Source organism: Sebastes umbrosus, chromosome 4 (genome assembly GCF_015220745.1).
Source record: "Sebastes umbrosus isolate fSebUmb1 chromosome 4, fSebUmb1.pri, whole genome shotgun sequence".
NCBI lineage: Eukaryota > Metazoa > Chordata > Actinopteri > Perciformes > Sebastidae > Sebastes > Sebastes umbrosus.
The window spans coordinates 33,182,648-33,200,058 of record NC_051272.1 but is presented as its reverse complement, the minus strand read 5'-3'; the positions used below and the strand labels follow the sequence as shown (position 1 = coordinate 33,200,058).

Sequence of the window (17,411 nt, the reverse complement as noted above, 5' to 3'; positions counted from 1 at the left end):
GTAATATCACTCAAGTTAATGTAAGTCTTAGCATGAAGCACTAGAGTTGCATTGATGTTTTTTGTGCCTGTGTCTCCCCAAAGCCTTGTTTTCATATAAATAGGCCAAAAAAAGTGACCAGTGTCTTCTCACCAGTCTTATTTCACTGAATAATAGTTCAGTCACAACCCCTCAGTGTCATTCACTGTCCATTATTTAAGCTCTGACGCTATTGACACTGCTCTCCACCGCTGTTTACCTGATCTCGAAACCCTCCCACCTCCTCCTGCTATGTTGAAACCTACTTTTGATACTTCCATTTCTGACACTCTTCCACCTCTCACTTCTCACTTCCGTCTCCTCTTCAGAGATCGGCTAATGTGTTGTCTGTGATAGGAAGGGGGGGTACAAACAGAATCCTATCTCTCTGTCATCATTAATTCATCCAACCACTCATCCTGATCTGACGCACCCTGAGATACGGTGCCAGGCTGTGTGTTCTTCAGTTTTGCAATCCAGAAGTGATACGGGACGAACAAATCGGCTCTCATATGACTGACACATGCTGTAACAAGATTCTCAGCAGGCCTGCAAGAATTCCGAGCTACTAAGCCTGTCTAAGCCAAGCTGTAGGCTTTTATCAGAGTTGCAGAGCTTCCAATAGTGCTGTGATTTAGTGAAATATCACGAAATGTAGAGAGGTGTATTCAGAAAGGGTCAGCGAGTGCAATTCTCTGTAAGACGTCAGCAAATATCAGGAATTTTTTATTTTACACGGGTATAACACAGCAGTTTCATGCATTCATTTCATTAGGTTGTTACAGTTCTACTGGTGAGAACACTGAATAACAACATAAAACCCCCTTAAAGCAATAGTGTTTTTAAGGCTGCAGAAGCACTTTGATGTAGGTAATAAAAGGTCCTTGATAAGTCTTGAAACGTTCCACCAGGCCTGCAGGGCGAATGCTTCCCTCCAGTGTCCACACACTGGTTTCTTGGCTGGTATTTCTTTTTTTTAACATTGTGGCCTCATCGTGAGCATTTAATTATTTTCCTAGACCCCAGTCTCGTGAAAATGAATGGAAGTTGTACCACAGATGTTTCTTTCTTTCTTCCACTAGAGGGCAATGCTTATATTTGTCTGTTTGCTTGCCTTACCACCAACACACAAGTTGCGTCCCAAATCCATACAAACATATTAATTATAAGTAGGTTATGAGTATTTAGTGTGTTCACATAGGCGATAAGTGATAAGATGAAATATACTTTAAAACAGTATGCATAAAAAAAAAAACTGTCGATGGACACTATTTTCCCACAAGGCAATGTACAAAGGAAATGGACACACAGCTGGAAAAATTAAAGCTAATTGTGAATGGTTTAAACAGTTCCAGAAACACATCAGAAAGCTAAAAATAATGCTTACATTCTTTGGAAAAAGATGTCTCTTTGTTTCGTTTAATTGGCATTTTAAAGTTGCAAGGCATGGAGACTCTTTCCATAATGGCAGACACTTATAGCAACAATCAGAGCCTGTCATGGCAAAAACAAGCACTTTTAGTGGACGTAAATGACGGTGCCAGCTTGCCCCAATAGCACCATATTGCAGCCTGTGAGCAGCTGCCGTCTAAAGCGCTCTCCCTCAATACTTTTACTTAAAATTGTTGTTGCTATCTAGCCAGTTAGACACAAAAACATGGCAAAAAAGGGTTGAAAAATACCAAAGTTACCCTTTAATTACTGGAGTAATATGCTTATCTTTGTGTGCACATGAGAGGACGCTGGCTGCTGTGTGTTGGATGAGCCGGTTTGTGTTTCCTCTGTTAGATACTCAAATTAAAGGCCTTCTGTTTGCAGATGACGTAATTGGGGGGCCCAATCTCACTGGTTGTTACAGCGGTGGACAGTGTATTATTTAAAAGAAATTGTGGATGAGGTGTTGTTGATATGAAAGCTACAGCTTTGACCTGTAACACACACATGAAATAGAAACACATTTCCTTATTGTGGTTGGACTGCGGCCACAGTCACACAGTGTGTATCGTAGTCTGTTCAGTTCTACTCTCTTCCATGTGACACTCTGGTTCATCTATTGGAAAGGACAAAAACAGTTTTACAAAAAGAACACATTTTTCCAATTCTAATATATTCCTTTCTAACTGTTTTCCTTAATCTGTTTGTGTGTGTGTGTGTGTGTGCTCTCAGTGGTTTCAGCGAAGCCCCAGTCTCCCAAGCTGCCAACCCGTCACTCTCGACTCAACTCCTTTGTTGAAGTGACTGCCGACGGCCTGACCAGTGAAACCAAAAAGACAGGCAAACGCAGTGGACACCTCGAGCTGCAGTGGAATGAAGACCTCACCCTGTGAGAACACCATTACCATTACCACACACACACACACACACACACACACACACACACACACACACACAGTTTTATACAGTCCTGTATTTTTATGCCTCTGCGACTGCATAAGGCTGCATATCTTTCACTATAAACCTCCCCGATGCTGTAGTTGTGTTTTTTGCCCTGTCTGAATCTGCATGTAGAGGCTGTTAAAATGCTGCGGGGAGAAGGAGAAGGAGAGAAGGAGAAGTATTGCCGCTAGCATAAACCACACGTGTTGCACAGTGCTTACACACAGTCACCGTTTTATCCGTCATTTTCATACGTAATGCTCCCATACAGCAGAGCCAAACGATGCTGGTGGATCCTCTAACTGTACTTTAACGTGTCTACTCGCCATTTCCTAAACTGACTGACAGCCGCACTTCATCCGTGCCAATTGAGAAGGGGGCTGGGTCACGCTTCATCAAAACATGCGCAGTAAAATCTGCTGTGCACTCGCCGAAATTGAGCCAATAGCAACGCACGACCGCAGCTTCAGTTACACTGCACACGTGTTAAACCCCGTACCTCAAGACCCATGTCCGCCCGTGTCCCAGCCTCCTTCAATAGACCTTGATTTCTACAAAAAATTTCAAATGAACCAAACAATTCATACACGACCTGAACCGTGACTAGCGAACCGAACGGATCAGACTTTTTACCTGAACCGTTCCATCCCTAGTACCAACCATGTCATACTAGCTTGTTGCAAAGGCTAAATAACGCTCCACAGTTATGCATCCCTTGACCTCTGACCTCCAGATATGTGAATGTAAATGGGTTCTATGGGTTCCCACGAGTTTCCCCTTTACAGACATGCCCAATTTATGATAATCACATGTAGTTTGGGGCAAGTCATAGTCAAGTCAGCACACTGACACACTGACAGCTGTTGTTGCCTGTTGGGCTGCAGTTTGCCATGTTATGATTTGAGCATATTTTTTATGCTAAATGCAGTACCTGTGAGGGTTTCTGGACAATATTTGTCATTGTTTTGTGTTGTTAATTGATTTCCTGTAATAAATATATACATACATTTGCATAAAGCAGCATATTTGCCCACTCCCATGTTGATAAGAGTATTGAATACTTGACAAATCTCCTTTTAAAGGTACAATTTGAACAGATAAAAAATGTGTGATTAATTTGCAATCATGCGATTAATCGCGATCAAATATTTTAATCGATTGCCAGCCCTACATAGAACATAAGAAACCGTTGCCTTCACCCCACTCTGTTGTTAGGTGTGTACTGATACAGGCAATGAAGAAAAGAGTTCCAAATATCAGAATATTCCACTCAAGTAGAAGTGCTGTACCTTGGAAGTGGTTCAGCTGTAAGAATTGCAGTTTATCAAAAAGTGAAACTCGGCTCTCTTAAAGCTTTTCCTGAGGTAATGCAGTATTTGTTGTATTTTTGATGATGTGTGTTCGTGTAGTAACAGGCTTCAGTAGATAATATGTGCGTGTTCATGTTGCCTTGTGTTTCACAGTAATGTGACACCTCAGAGTCGTCTGGATCTGAAGCTGTGGAGCTGCCACACCCTGAGGAAGGAGCTACTGGGCAGCGCCACCATAGACCTGCTGGACACACTCCGCACACACGATGGCAAGAGTAAGTTCACACACACACACAGAAAAAAAAATTAAATAACAAATGGGAACGAGAAAATTAAAGAAGTATGAATTTACAGCATGTATTCAGGAACCTTCTCCTCTCCAAATATGACTTAAAGGGGACATATCATGCTCATTTCCAGGTTCATACTTGTATACTTGGTTTCTACTAGAACATGTTTACTTGCTTTAATGTTCAAAAAATGGTAATAACGCTATGCTGAAGAGTTGCTGTGTAGTTGGTTGCACCAACAATAAATCCCAAAACGCTGATCTCCGATTTGCTCCCCTGTCATGTACTAAAAATGATATAATTTATAATAGCTTTATGGCTTCAAGCCATAGACCAGACCAGCATCGCGTCATCGCCGAGGCTGCACTCCCTTTTGGGGGAAAGAAACTTGCGTCACATTAAACAGGAAAATGCTGAAAAGCTGTTGTATAGTGATTAACCGAGGCTTTCACACTGAGATTTGAGGCACATACGATACGTGAATATTCACTGTCAGTGTGGTAAATCGCTAAATGTTGCTGGTGACAGTGACTAGCATGGCTAGCTAACGTTAGCTTGAGTGAGAGGCTGCTGCAGTAATACAGTCATACATTAACGTTATAGAAGCGCCAGACTGTCGTCTCCAACTAAATCTATAGATCAAACAGTTGTCTGTTAACACGTTGGTTATTTACAGACAACACTTAACCTAATGGGATTCAATTAAACATGTAGAGATGTCTGGATCAGCAATATCCGGCTACTGTGTTGGACGGGGGAAGACTGAAGGGACATGACGGCGATCAACCTTCATTTATTAAGGTATCGCGAACGCTCAGGTTCAGGCAAGGTCACAAATATTTATTAGACATGTGTATAAAACAAACGTTTGTATAACAAGAGATTAATGCATACGATCTTGTCAAAATTACAATCCAAACAATGTGCATTGAAGTTGAGTAGGCGGTCCTTAATGTGGCCCAGGACTCATTCACTACACATCGCTAAAAGAACGTGGCCATATGTGGCCCAGACCACCTCTGAATGTGGTCTGAGTGATCAGATCTCAATGCCTCTAAAATGCGTTCACACCTGTACTTAGAGCTGTCCACTTGTGATCCGATCACTGAGGACGCATGTTAATACCAGGTCTGAACAGGGCCAGATACCTCTTCTGTTACAAATGTCTCAGCAGGGTGGCCCTCCACTGTTTTCACTGTGGAAGATCATTCTCTGTGGGTTCACACCGTTTTCTCATTTTAGAGCAATAATAGAGGATGTCCAATTTCCTCGCTTCCATCTCTACTCACCGTCTCCCCTCCCTCCAACTCAACCTTTCTTCCTTTCCCCACCACCTTTGTCCTTTACCTTCTTAACCACTCGTCCTCTCTCTCTCTCTCTCTCTCTTTCTCTCTCTCTCTGTCTGTCGTTCTTCCTCCCTCCTCTAGTGGAGAACGTCCAGCTGAGTCTGGTGCTGCAGACGGAGAACAAAGGCTCGGTTGTAGCAGGAGGCGAGCTCAACGTCTGTCTGGACGGCATGGTTGTTGATCTGGGCACGCTGCCCAATGGCAGCACGGCAGCAGACAGTAAGTCCCGCCTTTATCACACACACACACACACACACACACACACACACACAAACACACACACACACACACGGAGGTGAAGGTATATGACACAAAAATGCACAGAGAAGCACCTAGAGAGGCAATCACACTGAGGCCATGTGCACATATCACTGCTGTCGTGTGAAAATCTCCAGAGTGACAAGAACTCCTTTTAAAGAAGTGATAAAAAATAAAATGATCTTTGTGGGGAGTTGAGGAAGAGGATACAGCGCTGAAAATAAGACACCCCCCATTTCAACATAAAAACACGTAATTCAAGGTTTTCACTCGTCAGCGAAGATGCACACACTGTTTTCCTACTGAAATCCAGACAGCTTATTAGTACAGAATACACCACAATATTAAACCATTTCTTCTCCTCTCACTCTTTCCCTTCCTGTCTCTCTTAAATGTTCGTTAATATTGCCAACAACGCGTGCACATGCGTACACATGCATTTGTTTGTACAGTAGGATATTTGTGTGTCTCCACCCTGGTGATGAGTGGAAAAAGCCTGACGCTTCAGATTGTGTAAATGACAACTTTCCAAAGTCTACCCACATGGTGTTTGTGCCCATACACAAAAATTGTTATGGTGACATTAGTGTGATGACAGAGTTGTACAATTGTACAACAGAATATTATTATTTGATCTCTTACAACTGTTTATAATGTTATATTGAAGTAAACTAATGAGAATAGATGAGGTTGATATACTTAATTAAAAATCTGATCAGACCCAAACAATGCTCATCAATGCACATTATGTTCTTTAAAGCTGCAGTGGGTAGAAATGGAGCAAATATGATTTTTTAAAAAAAAGTTATTTTTATAAACGGTCACTATATCCTGACAGTAGTGCATGAGACAGGTAATCTGAAAAAAATCAGGTTCCTCTGGTGTCCTCCGGTGCTCCTAATGGCATCTGCAAGATTTCACAGACCGGAAGAAAACAACCAATCAGAGCTGATCTGGAGTCTGCCGTCCAACTGCTGTCTATGAGAGCCGACTGATCAAATATGAATCAATATTTTGTTACTGTAATGCCTATTTCTCTCCTCAAATGTTTTCAGAAACATCTTTTTTTTTTTTTTAACCATTAACCGACCCTTGTTAATTAACCGTTAACCCGACAAGATTAGTGCGTCGCATGCAGCGGTGCTATTTTTAGCCGCCGAGCTTCAACGATAAGCCAATGCACAAACGGGTTAAATCCATCATTTATCACCAGCTGCAGTGTATGAGCACAATACACAACTGAGTCCCCAGTTCACTCGACCGGGAGAGTTAGCAGCCACGATGCTGCGTGTCTTGTATGAAGCGTCTCGAGATAACTTCTGTTATGATTTGACGCTATATAAAAATAAATTGAATTGAATTGAATGTTTAATCTTTGCTGTTTTCAGTGTTGCATATTGGCCTTTTCTCGACTGTCGTGTGATTTATTACTGTTGTGTTTGTCATTCAACTTTGCAAACTGCTTTCACCTGCTTTAATTGTAAAATAGGAAAGTGGAATAGTGTAAGATAGTAAGATAACAGTCCTCAAGTATTTGCATTCAATTCAACCTGTTTGCCTGTAGTTATCGGATCTTTAGCTTCAGTCTCTGCTGCATTATGTCAAAACTGACAACAATAGAACCCAGTTTGCATAATGGTAGGCTTATAGCCTATATGCGTACTTATTTATTCTAGCAAAGCCTGGGTGTTAGTGTAGAGTTTAGACTTTGTTTAAATAGTGTGTCAAAGAATAACATGTCAAGAATATTGTTAAACTGAAAGTGCAAAATATTGACTATTGCTACCATGTCAGCCTTCATCAACCTGTATTCATTGAACTTTAACACTGATATTAGAGAACACCTCATCTCCATGTGCATGTGTTACTATTCCCAAACCAATATAAAATCATTTCATAGTCCTTAGAGGAAGGATTTCAAACCCTCCAGACTTATTGACTCTAGGTCAACAGTATTTTCCGCCTCCAGGCACTACGCTAACATTTTACTTTCCTTTATGGTTTGGAAGCAAAGACTAGGTGTCTTTTTAACAGATACACAGGACTGCTCTTAAAACCAGAGCCAGGTCCATGCATCCTCTCTCTCTCTCTCTCTCTCTCTCTCTCTCTCTCTCTCTCTCTCTCTCTCTCTCTGTCTCTCACACACACACACATACACACGCACGCACACATAGGCTTTTCATAGAGTGCCACACAGAGCCCACAGTGTATTCTGCTGAATGAACACAGGGCCAGCATTAAGGGCCAAGGCCTGCCACAGCATGGGCTGCATAAATGTGTCTCTTTGTGACCGTTTAGATGTGGAGAGGTTAAGAGGAGGTGTATTATGCATGTTTGTGTGTGTGTGTGCATGCTGTTGTACCACAAGGACAGCAAGATCAGAACATTTCTGTAAAGAGGGGATGTTTTGCAACTCCTCACCGATGAAGAAGGCTAGGGTTTATGATTAGATTTAAATTAGGATAATATGAGTTTTTAATGGATGTGCCTGTGTAGGATGAGCAGTATGTAGGATTTGGCGGTATCTAGTGGTGAGGTTGCAGATTGCAACCACCTGGAGCCTCTGTCGGCTGTCAGTGTTGCAGACTTTAGTGACTTTTGGAACTAGTGCTGCTGGCTGCTTTCACTGGAAAAGAATTGGCAACACTGGGCTGGGTTTTTCAGTTGGATAATTTTTTTAATCTAACGCACTCTTGCTGGTTTCTTAAGATCACCAACCCTAACTTTAAAGTGGGGCTAGGCTAGTATATTTTTGGCATCATTGGGCAAAAAATCCATAATAACCTTTCAGCATATTGTAATTCAAGTGTTCTGAGAGAAAACTAGACTTCTGCACCTCCTCATGGCTCTGTTTTCAGGCTTTAAAAAAATCTAGCACGTGACGGGAGACTTTGGCCAATCACAGGTCATCTCAGAGGGAGAGAGCGTTCCTATTGGCTGTGCTCCGGCTGGTGGGCGGTGCTTGGTATTTCCTCAACAGATCTCAACATGGCTGCCGTGTCACAAATTTTCGAATTTTACAGCTAAACAGTACACTACAAGATGTTTCTGAAAATATTTGAGGAGAGAAATAGGCATTACAGTAACAGAATATTGTTTCATATTTGATCAGCGCTGCCTAGTTTGACCGTTTGATCGGAGTTCACGAGTGATTGACTCGTGGCTTTCGTAGACGGCAGATGGACGGCAGACTCCAGATCAGCTCTGACTGCTTGTTTTCCTCCGGTCTGTGAAATCCCGCAGATGCCGTTAGGAGCACCGGAGGACACAGAGGCACATGATTTTTTTTAGATTACCTGTCTCATGCACTACTATCAGGATATAGTGACCGTTTTATAAAAATAACTTTTAATAATCATATTTGCTGTGTATTGTGTATTTCTTGAAATGTGGAACTATTCCTTTAAAAGTACATTAAGGAAGTCTGGTACATAAGAGAATGAACATAGTAAATGGGATGACATCACAATGCAGTTCAACAAATGTTGTGCAGGTCAAAGGTTAAAATACAATGAATGTGAGAGCCCCACCTACCTCCCATTTTTTTTTACACGGCCTGTTATTTGTAGTTCCCTCAAGACTCTGTTGACGCACACACACACACACACACAATCACAGACACACATAATCACAGACATCGGGTGTGCTTTTGTCTAATTTGTTTCTGAGAATTGCGTAATTTAGCCTCATTGCTTGCAACTCAGTAATACAATCGCCTCCTGTGATCCCGAAACGGTGTGCATGGTAGCGGGGAGGGGGGGTTTCCTCTCCTGGCTTGCAGGGGCAGGGATGACAGAGGTTGTATGTGTGTGTGTATGTGTGTATACGTGTGTGTTTTGGGGGGAGGAGAGGTTAGTGAACAGAGGGCTGAAGTGTGCCCTCATAACCAGGGTTTTAAGTTGAGGCACTTCTCTTTGTATGTGTGTGTGTTTTATGGTCTCACGAGTGCAGATACAGGCGTGTGCTTTTGAGCTTGTGTGTTCGTTGTGCGTTCGTGGGTGTGCATGTACATGTGTTTTGCATTCTGCAGTGTGTGTGTGCAGGCATATGTGGGCTGCCTGAATATATAAAGTGTATAAAGGTGGAAGTGTGTTGCCTTCTGGTGGTGTTGAGGAGCTCTGTGTTCTCGCTCTGAACGCACCTCTGTTAGTTTGGAAGTTTTACTCATTTCCCCTGGCAGCTTTTCTGACACGTGCACGCACGCACACACACACACACACACACACACACACACACACACACACACTCACTCGTACATAGCGGGCTTCATAAACAAACCCTTGTATTGAAAGATGGGAGGAAACAGAAGCCAGAGCAGAACGATTTCAACTCTGGGAATATTGGGACACTTTGGAAATGTTAGATGCGCACACACACACACACACACACACACAGACACACACTCCATGTATACACAACTTCCGATCCCACAGAAGCAGTGGCCACATGTACACAGCAGCACAGACACATTCAGTCACTGGTCTATCTGCGTGGATAGTCTAACACTCATCATTGTGAACTCATCATGCTAGACTTTGTACATTAAAGCCACAGTTGGTAACTTCAATGGGGCGGTTGTGGCTCAGAGGGTAGAGCAGCGCCCACCAATCGGAAGGTCGGTGGTTTGATTCCTGGCTCTTGCGGTCCAAATGTCGATGTGTCCTTGAGCAAGGCTTAACCCCTTCGGTGTGTGAATGAGTATTTAGATTAGATCCTGATGGGCAGGTTGGCACCTTGCATGGCAGCCTCTGCCATCAGTGTATGAATGTGTGTGTGAATGGATGAATGCTGACATGTAGTGTAAAGCGCTTTGAGTGGACGGAAGACTAGAAAAGCGCTATATAAATGCAAGCCCATTTACCATTTAATAAAAATAACTTTTTGTAATATTTGCTCAAACTGTTCAGTAGCACATGAGACCCATAATCTGTGAAAAAGTCAGGTTCCTTTGTGTCCTCTTGGTGCTCCTAACGACATTTGCAAGATTCCACCATGCTCGAAGAAAAACAACCAATGAGAGCAGATTAGTCTCTAACGCAGTCATTCACTGCTCGTGAATTCTGATCAAACTGTCAAGCTAGGCAGCGAGATATGAATCAATATTCTGTTACTGTAATGCCTATTTCTGGCCTCAGATGTTTTCAGAAACATCTTGTAGTGTAGTGTTTAGCTGTAAAATTAGAAAGTTTGTGACCTGGCTGCCATGTTGAAAACAGTTGAGGAAATTCCAAGCACCGCCCAGCAGCCGGAGCACAGCCAATAGGAACGCTCTCTCTGAAATGACCTGTGATTGGCCAAAGTCTCCCATCATGGTCTAGATATTCTAAAGCCTGAAAACAAATAACAATATGCTGAAAGGTTATTAGGGAATATTTGCTCAATGATTCCAAAAACGTTCTGCCTACTGAAGCTTTAATTGATTCATCTAAATAGAAAAATATCAACAGATTCTTAGATGGTGAAAATCTTCATCTCCCCCCCTCGGAGAACTGTGGTTACACAAGTAACCTAAAGCTTCCACAGCAGCTGCTGAACTGAAATGTGCCCACTGACTGTTTTCTTTAGTGTAGTTTATTTGCTGAGATTTTTTTATGCCTTAAGGTAGTCCCTCCTATTTTACACACATACATACACACACTCACTTGTACATGCACACAGACACACACACACATACACACACACACACACCAGACCAGTAATTAGACCTGTGTCATTAAGAGGGAGGGGTGATGAACTCAGTGAGCAGGCTATGACACAATAGTTTCTCCTCAAGACCACTGTTTATTTTTCTGTATGTCCATCGGCTCTGCTCACAAGAAACCCTTTCATTGCTACAAAACAGACTCTGTGTGTGTGTTGTGTGGGTGTTGTGTGGGTGTGTGTGTGTGGGTGTATGAGATTACCTGTTTGCTTTACTTAAGATAGCAGAATATATATGTGTGTAAATATGGATACTGTTTGAGGCTGTCCTGCCTCCGGCGTGAGTGTCTTACACGTAGGAAGGTGCAGTGTTTGTGTGTGTAAAGGAGAAAGTGAGTGTTAATGAAAAGCATGTTATAGGCTTGTGGTTTTCAGTCACAGTTAGGACTGAGCATATAGTCACACATTCCCTCACACCACCAAGACCGCATGCCACTACACACACACACATAGACACACCAGTACAGACTACACAGTCCGTACAAGGATGAATGGTCTCTATTAAACCACCAACTGTACACATGGCCACATGTTTCAGGTCTATATGGATTTGATTATTCAGGAAAAGTGGCCCGAGCCTCACTATGAGAACTTTCTCATTTTCTACACCGCTCTGGAGAGGACCAATAAGGTTACTGGTCCTCTCCAGATACATACAGAGGTCTGTAATGTTCAAAGTGTGACAGTAATGTGATGATAGAATCTCTAGGGAGAGACTGGAACTAACGCTGGTGTTAGGGAAACTCATTTTGTTGCTGAGGGAGCTTTAGTGTTGAATTCTTTTAAAGTTTCAGCCAGTGTAGCAGCTGGAGACATCATTGTTAAAAACAAATTTAGAATCTACTGACGGGGTTTTTTTTGTTTTTTTTCTGGCAAAGTGTTTCAGAGTATGAAATACTAAATGCTAATTTCTCTCCTGACATTCCCTGTGTGGACAAAGCGTAACACATCTGAATCTAGAGTTGCATTGTGGGTAATGTAGGCACCTTAACTTTCCATTGTGAGTCCTACAATGTGATAGTAGTAATGCTAAATCAATGCAATACTCTTCTAAGATGTAATTTTTCCTTTTATTTCCTCAGCTTTTATGTATATTGTTTATCAGCTTGTTCCAACTCCTCATACTTCATCATATCTATTTGGAATTTCAAACCCAAGACTCCATGTTTTGTATCATATATACAGTAGATAGGGCTATATACATAGATGTGTTTAGCATTCTTTCCGGCACATTTCCCCAAAATTCCACCTGATATATTTGGGGTATTTGGAAACATTGGGATCTCCGTTACTCAAATTCAAATTCAATGGGGCTTTTTTGGCATTAAAATGTTTTAGGAACAATGCGGCCAAAGCATCAATATACAACAGTATAAAAGTACACAATAAACTGGCCAATGCATGTGACTAAATATATTAAACTTTTACTCAGTCCGTCTCTTTGCTCTCTTTCTCTCCCCCTCGATTGACAGCTCGTTGTTAATAGCTGGTCGTCCATGTCTTTACCATGAAGATGTTCTGTGCCTTTGCAGAGATACTGCAGTCAGACAGACCCAACCTGAGGAGGACACAGAGTGAGGAGACTCCCAGTGCAGCTGGACCTAATAGCAGGTCAACACACACACACACACACTCACACACACACACACACACAGACACACACAGACTCTCTAAGCACGGTTTGAAATTGAGATACAGCCCCCTTGATGCTGCAGATTGGATGTAATATGAGCGTAGAAAGACCAATGAATGAAAATGTGTTTCATTTCTAAATGTATTTAGTATTTTAGTATAGCCTCATATTGCCCACATTATTCTGGGTGAACATTAAATGATGTATACAAGTAGATGTGTACATAGATATTATTGGCTGAAAAGTGAAAGTATTTTGCTCCAAGAGCTGGAAATACCAGACAAGTCATCAGTTACAACTAAGCAGGCCTCTCAATTGGCTTGTCTTTTTACATGTGACTTTTGCTACACTTCTGCCGTGGCAGAGATCTACAAAAAAAACTGCAGATCCAGGCTCTTGGAGCAAAATACTTTGAGTTTTCAGCCAATGATAAATTAGGGGTGTCACGATTCGATTTGACTTTCGATTTAAGGTCACAATTGGATTTTCGATTTAAACACATTAGGCAGACACAATGTTAGACTAAGACTAGAGCCTTGATTTTTAAAGATCAACAGATCATTGGTTTTATGCCCTGACAACTACTGTCATTTACACTATCAAATTCTTATTTAAAAAGAGAGGCTACGTGGTATATATATGGGTATGTATTGTATGTGTGTTATTTGCAGATCCGTTCATCCAATCGACTTCACATTTGTCAGGTGTATTGCTGGAGACCCAAGAACATGCAGTTTCGAATTTGGTGCAATTTGGACACGCGACACGTTCAATATTAATAAACTTTGGGGAGCGGGGGGGGGCAGAGGGGGCCAGTGCCCCTGTAATATTAAGCCTGGACCCCCTTCTGGCCCTCCTAATTGTTTAGATTTTTCACCCCACATTTATCCTCTTTGATGGTGTCCGGGCCGGCCCCCCCCCCCCACTATTCTGCATGTCTGAGGTTGTGCGCGCTTACTTTTTTAACATAATGTGGCTGTGTGTCTGGCCTCTCCGGTAGAGCTTTCGCTGCTAGGCCACAGGTTTCCACCCGGCACTGCTCCTCCGCGCACACCGTCTGTGACCGCTCCGTCCTCCCCACAGCGATTACCTCATTAACGTTATGGTTCCCTTTATAGCATTTGGTTTAAATCTGAAATATTGCCAAATGGGCGCTTTCGCTTCAACAACAAATAGTCCACCATCGTCTCGTCTGTCAACTGTCTCTGGTCCCGTTAGTGTGAAATATGGCTCCTGCTACTCTGAGCTGAGACTGCGTACTTTGTAGCGTCCGTCGTCTGACTACGTATTGATAACACGGCGCTAATACACCAAAATGAACTAAATGGGTTTTATTTCTGTAAAAAGGCAAACAACGGGCAAGTAATGTAATCAGTGTGTGACCGACCACCGCGGCTAGTCTACTAGGCAGCCCACAAAAAACTGACTGGGTTGTGTTATTTCACAGTTTGTGGTTGGTAGGCTCTCCAGATATCCAAATGTATGTGTACAAGTTTTTCATATGTCCCCTTTAAACCATTGACAAACACAGACACACACATACTGAACACCAGCTTTTTAGTTCACTACACTGCTGATCTCTGCAGATGTTGTGGTATAATAATAAGAATAGCACTATAATAGACACGTATAACCTTTTGTTTTGTTTGCAAAGTGCTTATGTGAAAAACAGAAAACCCAAGGCATAATTGTAATCAAAATAAATGAAAGAAAGAAAAGAAAAGGATCGAGTGAAGGAAGCCTGTGCCAGTATGGTTGACTGAAGCACTTATGCAGAGTGCCAGCATGTTATTCCCCCCCTGAATGTGGTTTCAGACGCTGCTCTCACCGGCTAGAATGGTAGTGGGATAATAAATAGTGGTGCAGGCTGCATTTATTTCAAAGCTTTGCGGCCGGGACGCATGGGGTCGGATGGTATTTCCCTCTAAACATTGTAGGGGGGCATTAAGCGCAGTTCAGCCAAGAGTCCAGACCGCTGCTGTCATGGAGAAGCAGTCAACATCTCCATCCAGTTGTGTACGAGCAGACTGAAGAGGAGAGGTGATTTCTGTCGTCCCCCCCCCCCCATGACAAGGAGCTCGGTGCCCAGGCATAAACACATTCATAATGATATTTATACACACACCAAGTGTCAATGTCAAATGGTTGCTTCCTTCCTCTGCTGCTGTTTCTCCTTATTGTGGCGGATAAACACAGCGCAGCCCCTAATCCGGTTTGCTGTTGATGGCTGTCCAAGCTCTTCCTCAGCATTCCTTGGTCCTGGGGAGGGAAAAGCCAACATGTTTTTCTTTGTATAAAAGTTCTTGTCGGAAAAGCAAAGTTATATTTAGTGTTAGGAAAATATGAGGTCGTTCAGAGAACAAAAGTAGGCGACACCAACACCTCTGTGTGCTCTGGTTTTGCCCGTGTACACGCTGGTACGTGTGCCAGGTCTATTCCCCTGAGTCAGGAACAACAATAGTGCTAATCATAAGTTGTCAAAACAAATGCTGTGAGGTGATCCACAGGAGGGGCATACGAAAGACAGTCAAAGAACGAGTAGAGCACAACATACGCACTCATTCTTTCCCCATACAGTAAGTGAACAAATGTTGTTTCTTTGTCATCTCTTTCCTCTGTCTCATCACATCTCCCTCCCTCCCTCCCTTCCGCCTTTTCTCATCTCCTTTTCTTTCATTTTTTCTCTCTCTCTCTCTCTCTCTCTCTCTCTCTCTCTCTCTCTCTCTCTCTCTTTCTCTCTCTCTGTGTGCTTCTCTTTCTTTCTTTTCACAGAAGTAACAGGCACTCAGTGGGGGGTTCGCAGAACGGCTCCCCAGGGTGCACCAGAGGGGTCTCTCTGACTAACGGGGAGCTGAATGAGGAGCAGATCTCCGGGCCGGGCTCATCCGGTCGCCATCGTTCCTCCAAGAGTCATGTCAGCCCTGGAAGCAGCGCAGGTATGGGAAACAAATCTGCTAACCTTGTTATTGTTTTACACTGTGTGTTGACCTTAACGGGATTTATATATTTATGTTTGTAGAATAACTGATTTTGATGTTAAATGGGTAGATGCTGCTGATAGTAATTTACACAGATATTCTGTATCTTTAAAAGGTCAAAAAAAGACGTTCTGGCTGCCGCATAGTAAAAAAATAACCACATTATGTAGCGTCAGGGTCTACAATAGTTTTGCCTTAATGATTGCTTCACAAATAGCTGAATTCTCAGTACTTCTCAGTACTACTGCAGTACTCCTTCAAATTCTGTAATCAGAATCAGCTGAAGGTAAGGTCTTCCAGTCCGTTATGAATGTTCTATTATCTCTCTCTTCTCTTTTGCTCTTATGCACATCCACACAGACTGGCAGGCATACGCAACATATACACTGGAATGCAACCTACGCTAACACCAAATCAATTGCAATTGATTTTGACTTTTGTAATTGTCTTTCATTGCGTGTTAAAATGTGTTTGTGTCGTCTATAACATTGAGTTTTCCGTGAACTGCACACTACATGTACATATAGTTATATTAATGATCTTTTGTCTTGCAAAGAAGTGATGATAATAACAAAATTAATCAAATTAATTTTAGTCTGCAACATTTGCAAGTAACTAAAGTAAAACTGAAATTACTCCATTTGATCGATAATCACGTGACAGCCGGCTGAGAAGGCAGAACTATTGAGTTGATGAGCTTGAATTATTGATATGATATAAATGACAGTTTGAGCGGGTGATTCCGACTCGATCGGCTGGGTCATTTCACCAGAGACGACTCATCGTTTTGTTGGTCACATCGTCCACTGGTGATACAGGGAGGATTACAGAGTGATGTTTCTTTATCTGACAAACGAGCATGTTAACCAGACTACATCCAGAGGTTTCGTTCTGACCTTTTTGTCAAGTTACTTACGGAAACATTGATTAGCTACAGCTGAAATAATCTGCTGCCGGAAGGTTTTTGTTTTGTTGTTTTTTTTGTCAGCGTCAGATAAAAATGAGAAGCTGTTACCTTTGCTAATTAAAACGTATGAGGAGAGATGAAAGGTTTGATAAGAGATTTGTTTAGGTCAGAGCCCAGATAATTTGGGTATTTTGTTAAATGGGAATTGGATCCAAAACAAAGCTGCCCATTGGTTCTGACCTAATCCTAATTAAAAAGCATTAAGCCACATAGACAGTATCCACACAAACTATATTGTCTATATTTAATAAACTATAACACTGATTTTATCTGTGTGATTCGTAAGGGATAATGTACAGCAAGCAGCTGGTCATTGTTGTAAAATAAACCCCGACAGGGTGATGCAGGACCCCAACGCAAAGCGCCCTGAAGAGGTTTATTTCACAACAATGACCCGCTAACTGTACATTATCCTGCTTATTACACAGCTACTTACTGAAGAAATCAATAATTTGACACAAACACGGTTCTCCAGAGTCCGACATCAGAACTGCGTCCATAGCAACGGTCTGTTATACAAAGCAACAGACCGTAG

At 42.2% G+C, this 17,411-nt stretch overlaps 1 protein-coding gene across 3 annotated transcripts in view; it reads left to right on the top strand.

Moving 5' to 3' along the window:
* Positions 1–17,411, top strand: part of wwp2 (WW domain containing E3 ubiquitin protein ligase 2) — a 60,049-nt gene that overhangs the window by 4,884 nt on the left and 37,754 nt on the right. For all 3 annotated transcript variants that reach the window (XM_037766734.1, XM_037766733.1, XM_037766735.1), the window contains exons 3-7: positions 2,185–2,341; positions 3,858–3,979; positions 5,422–5,559; positions 12,831–12,909; positions 15,704–15,867. In XM_037766734.1, the coding sequence (XP_037622662.1) occupies positions 2,185–2,341; positions 3,858–3,979; positions 5,422–5,559; positions 12,831–12,909; positions 15,704–15,867 (660 nt within the window). The remainder of the gene's footprint in view (positions 1–2,184; positions 2,342–3,857; positions 3,980–5,421; positions 5,560–12,830; positions 12,910–15,703; positions 15,868–17,411) is intronic.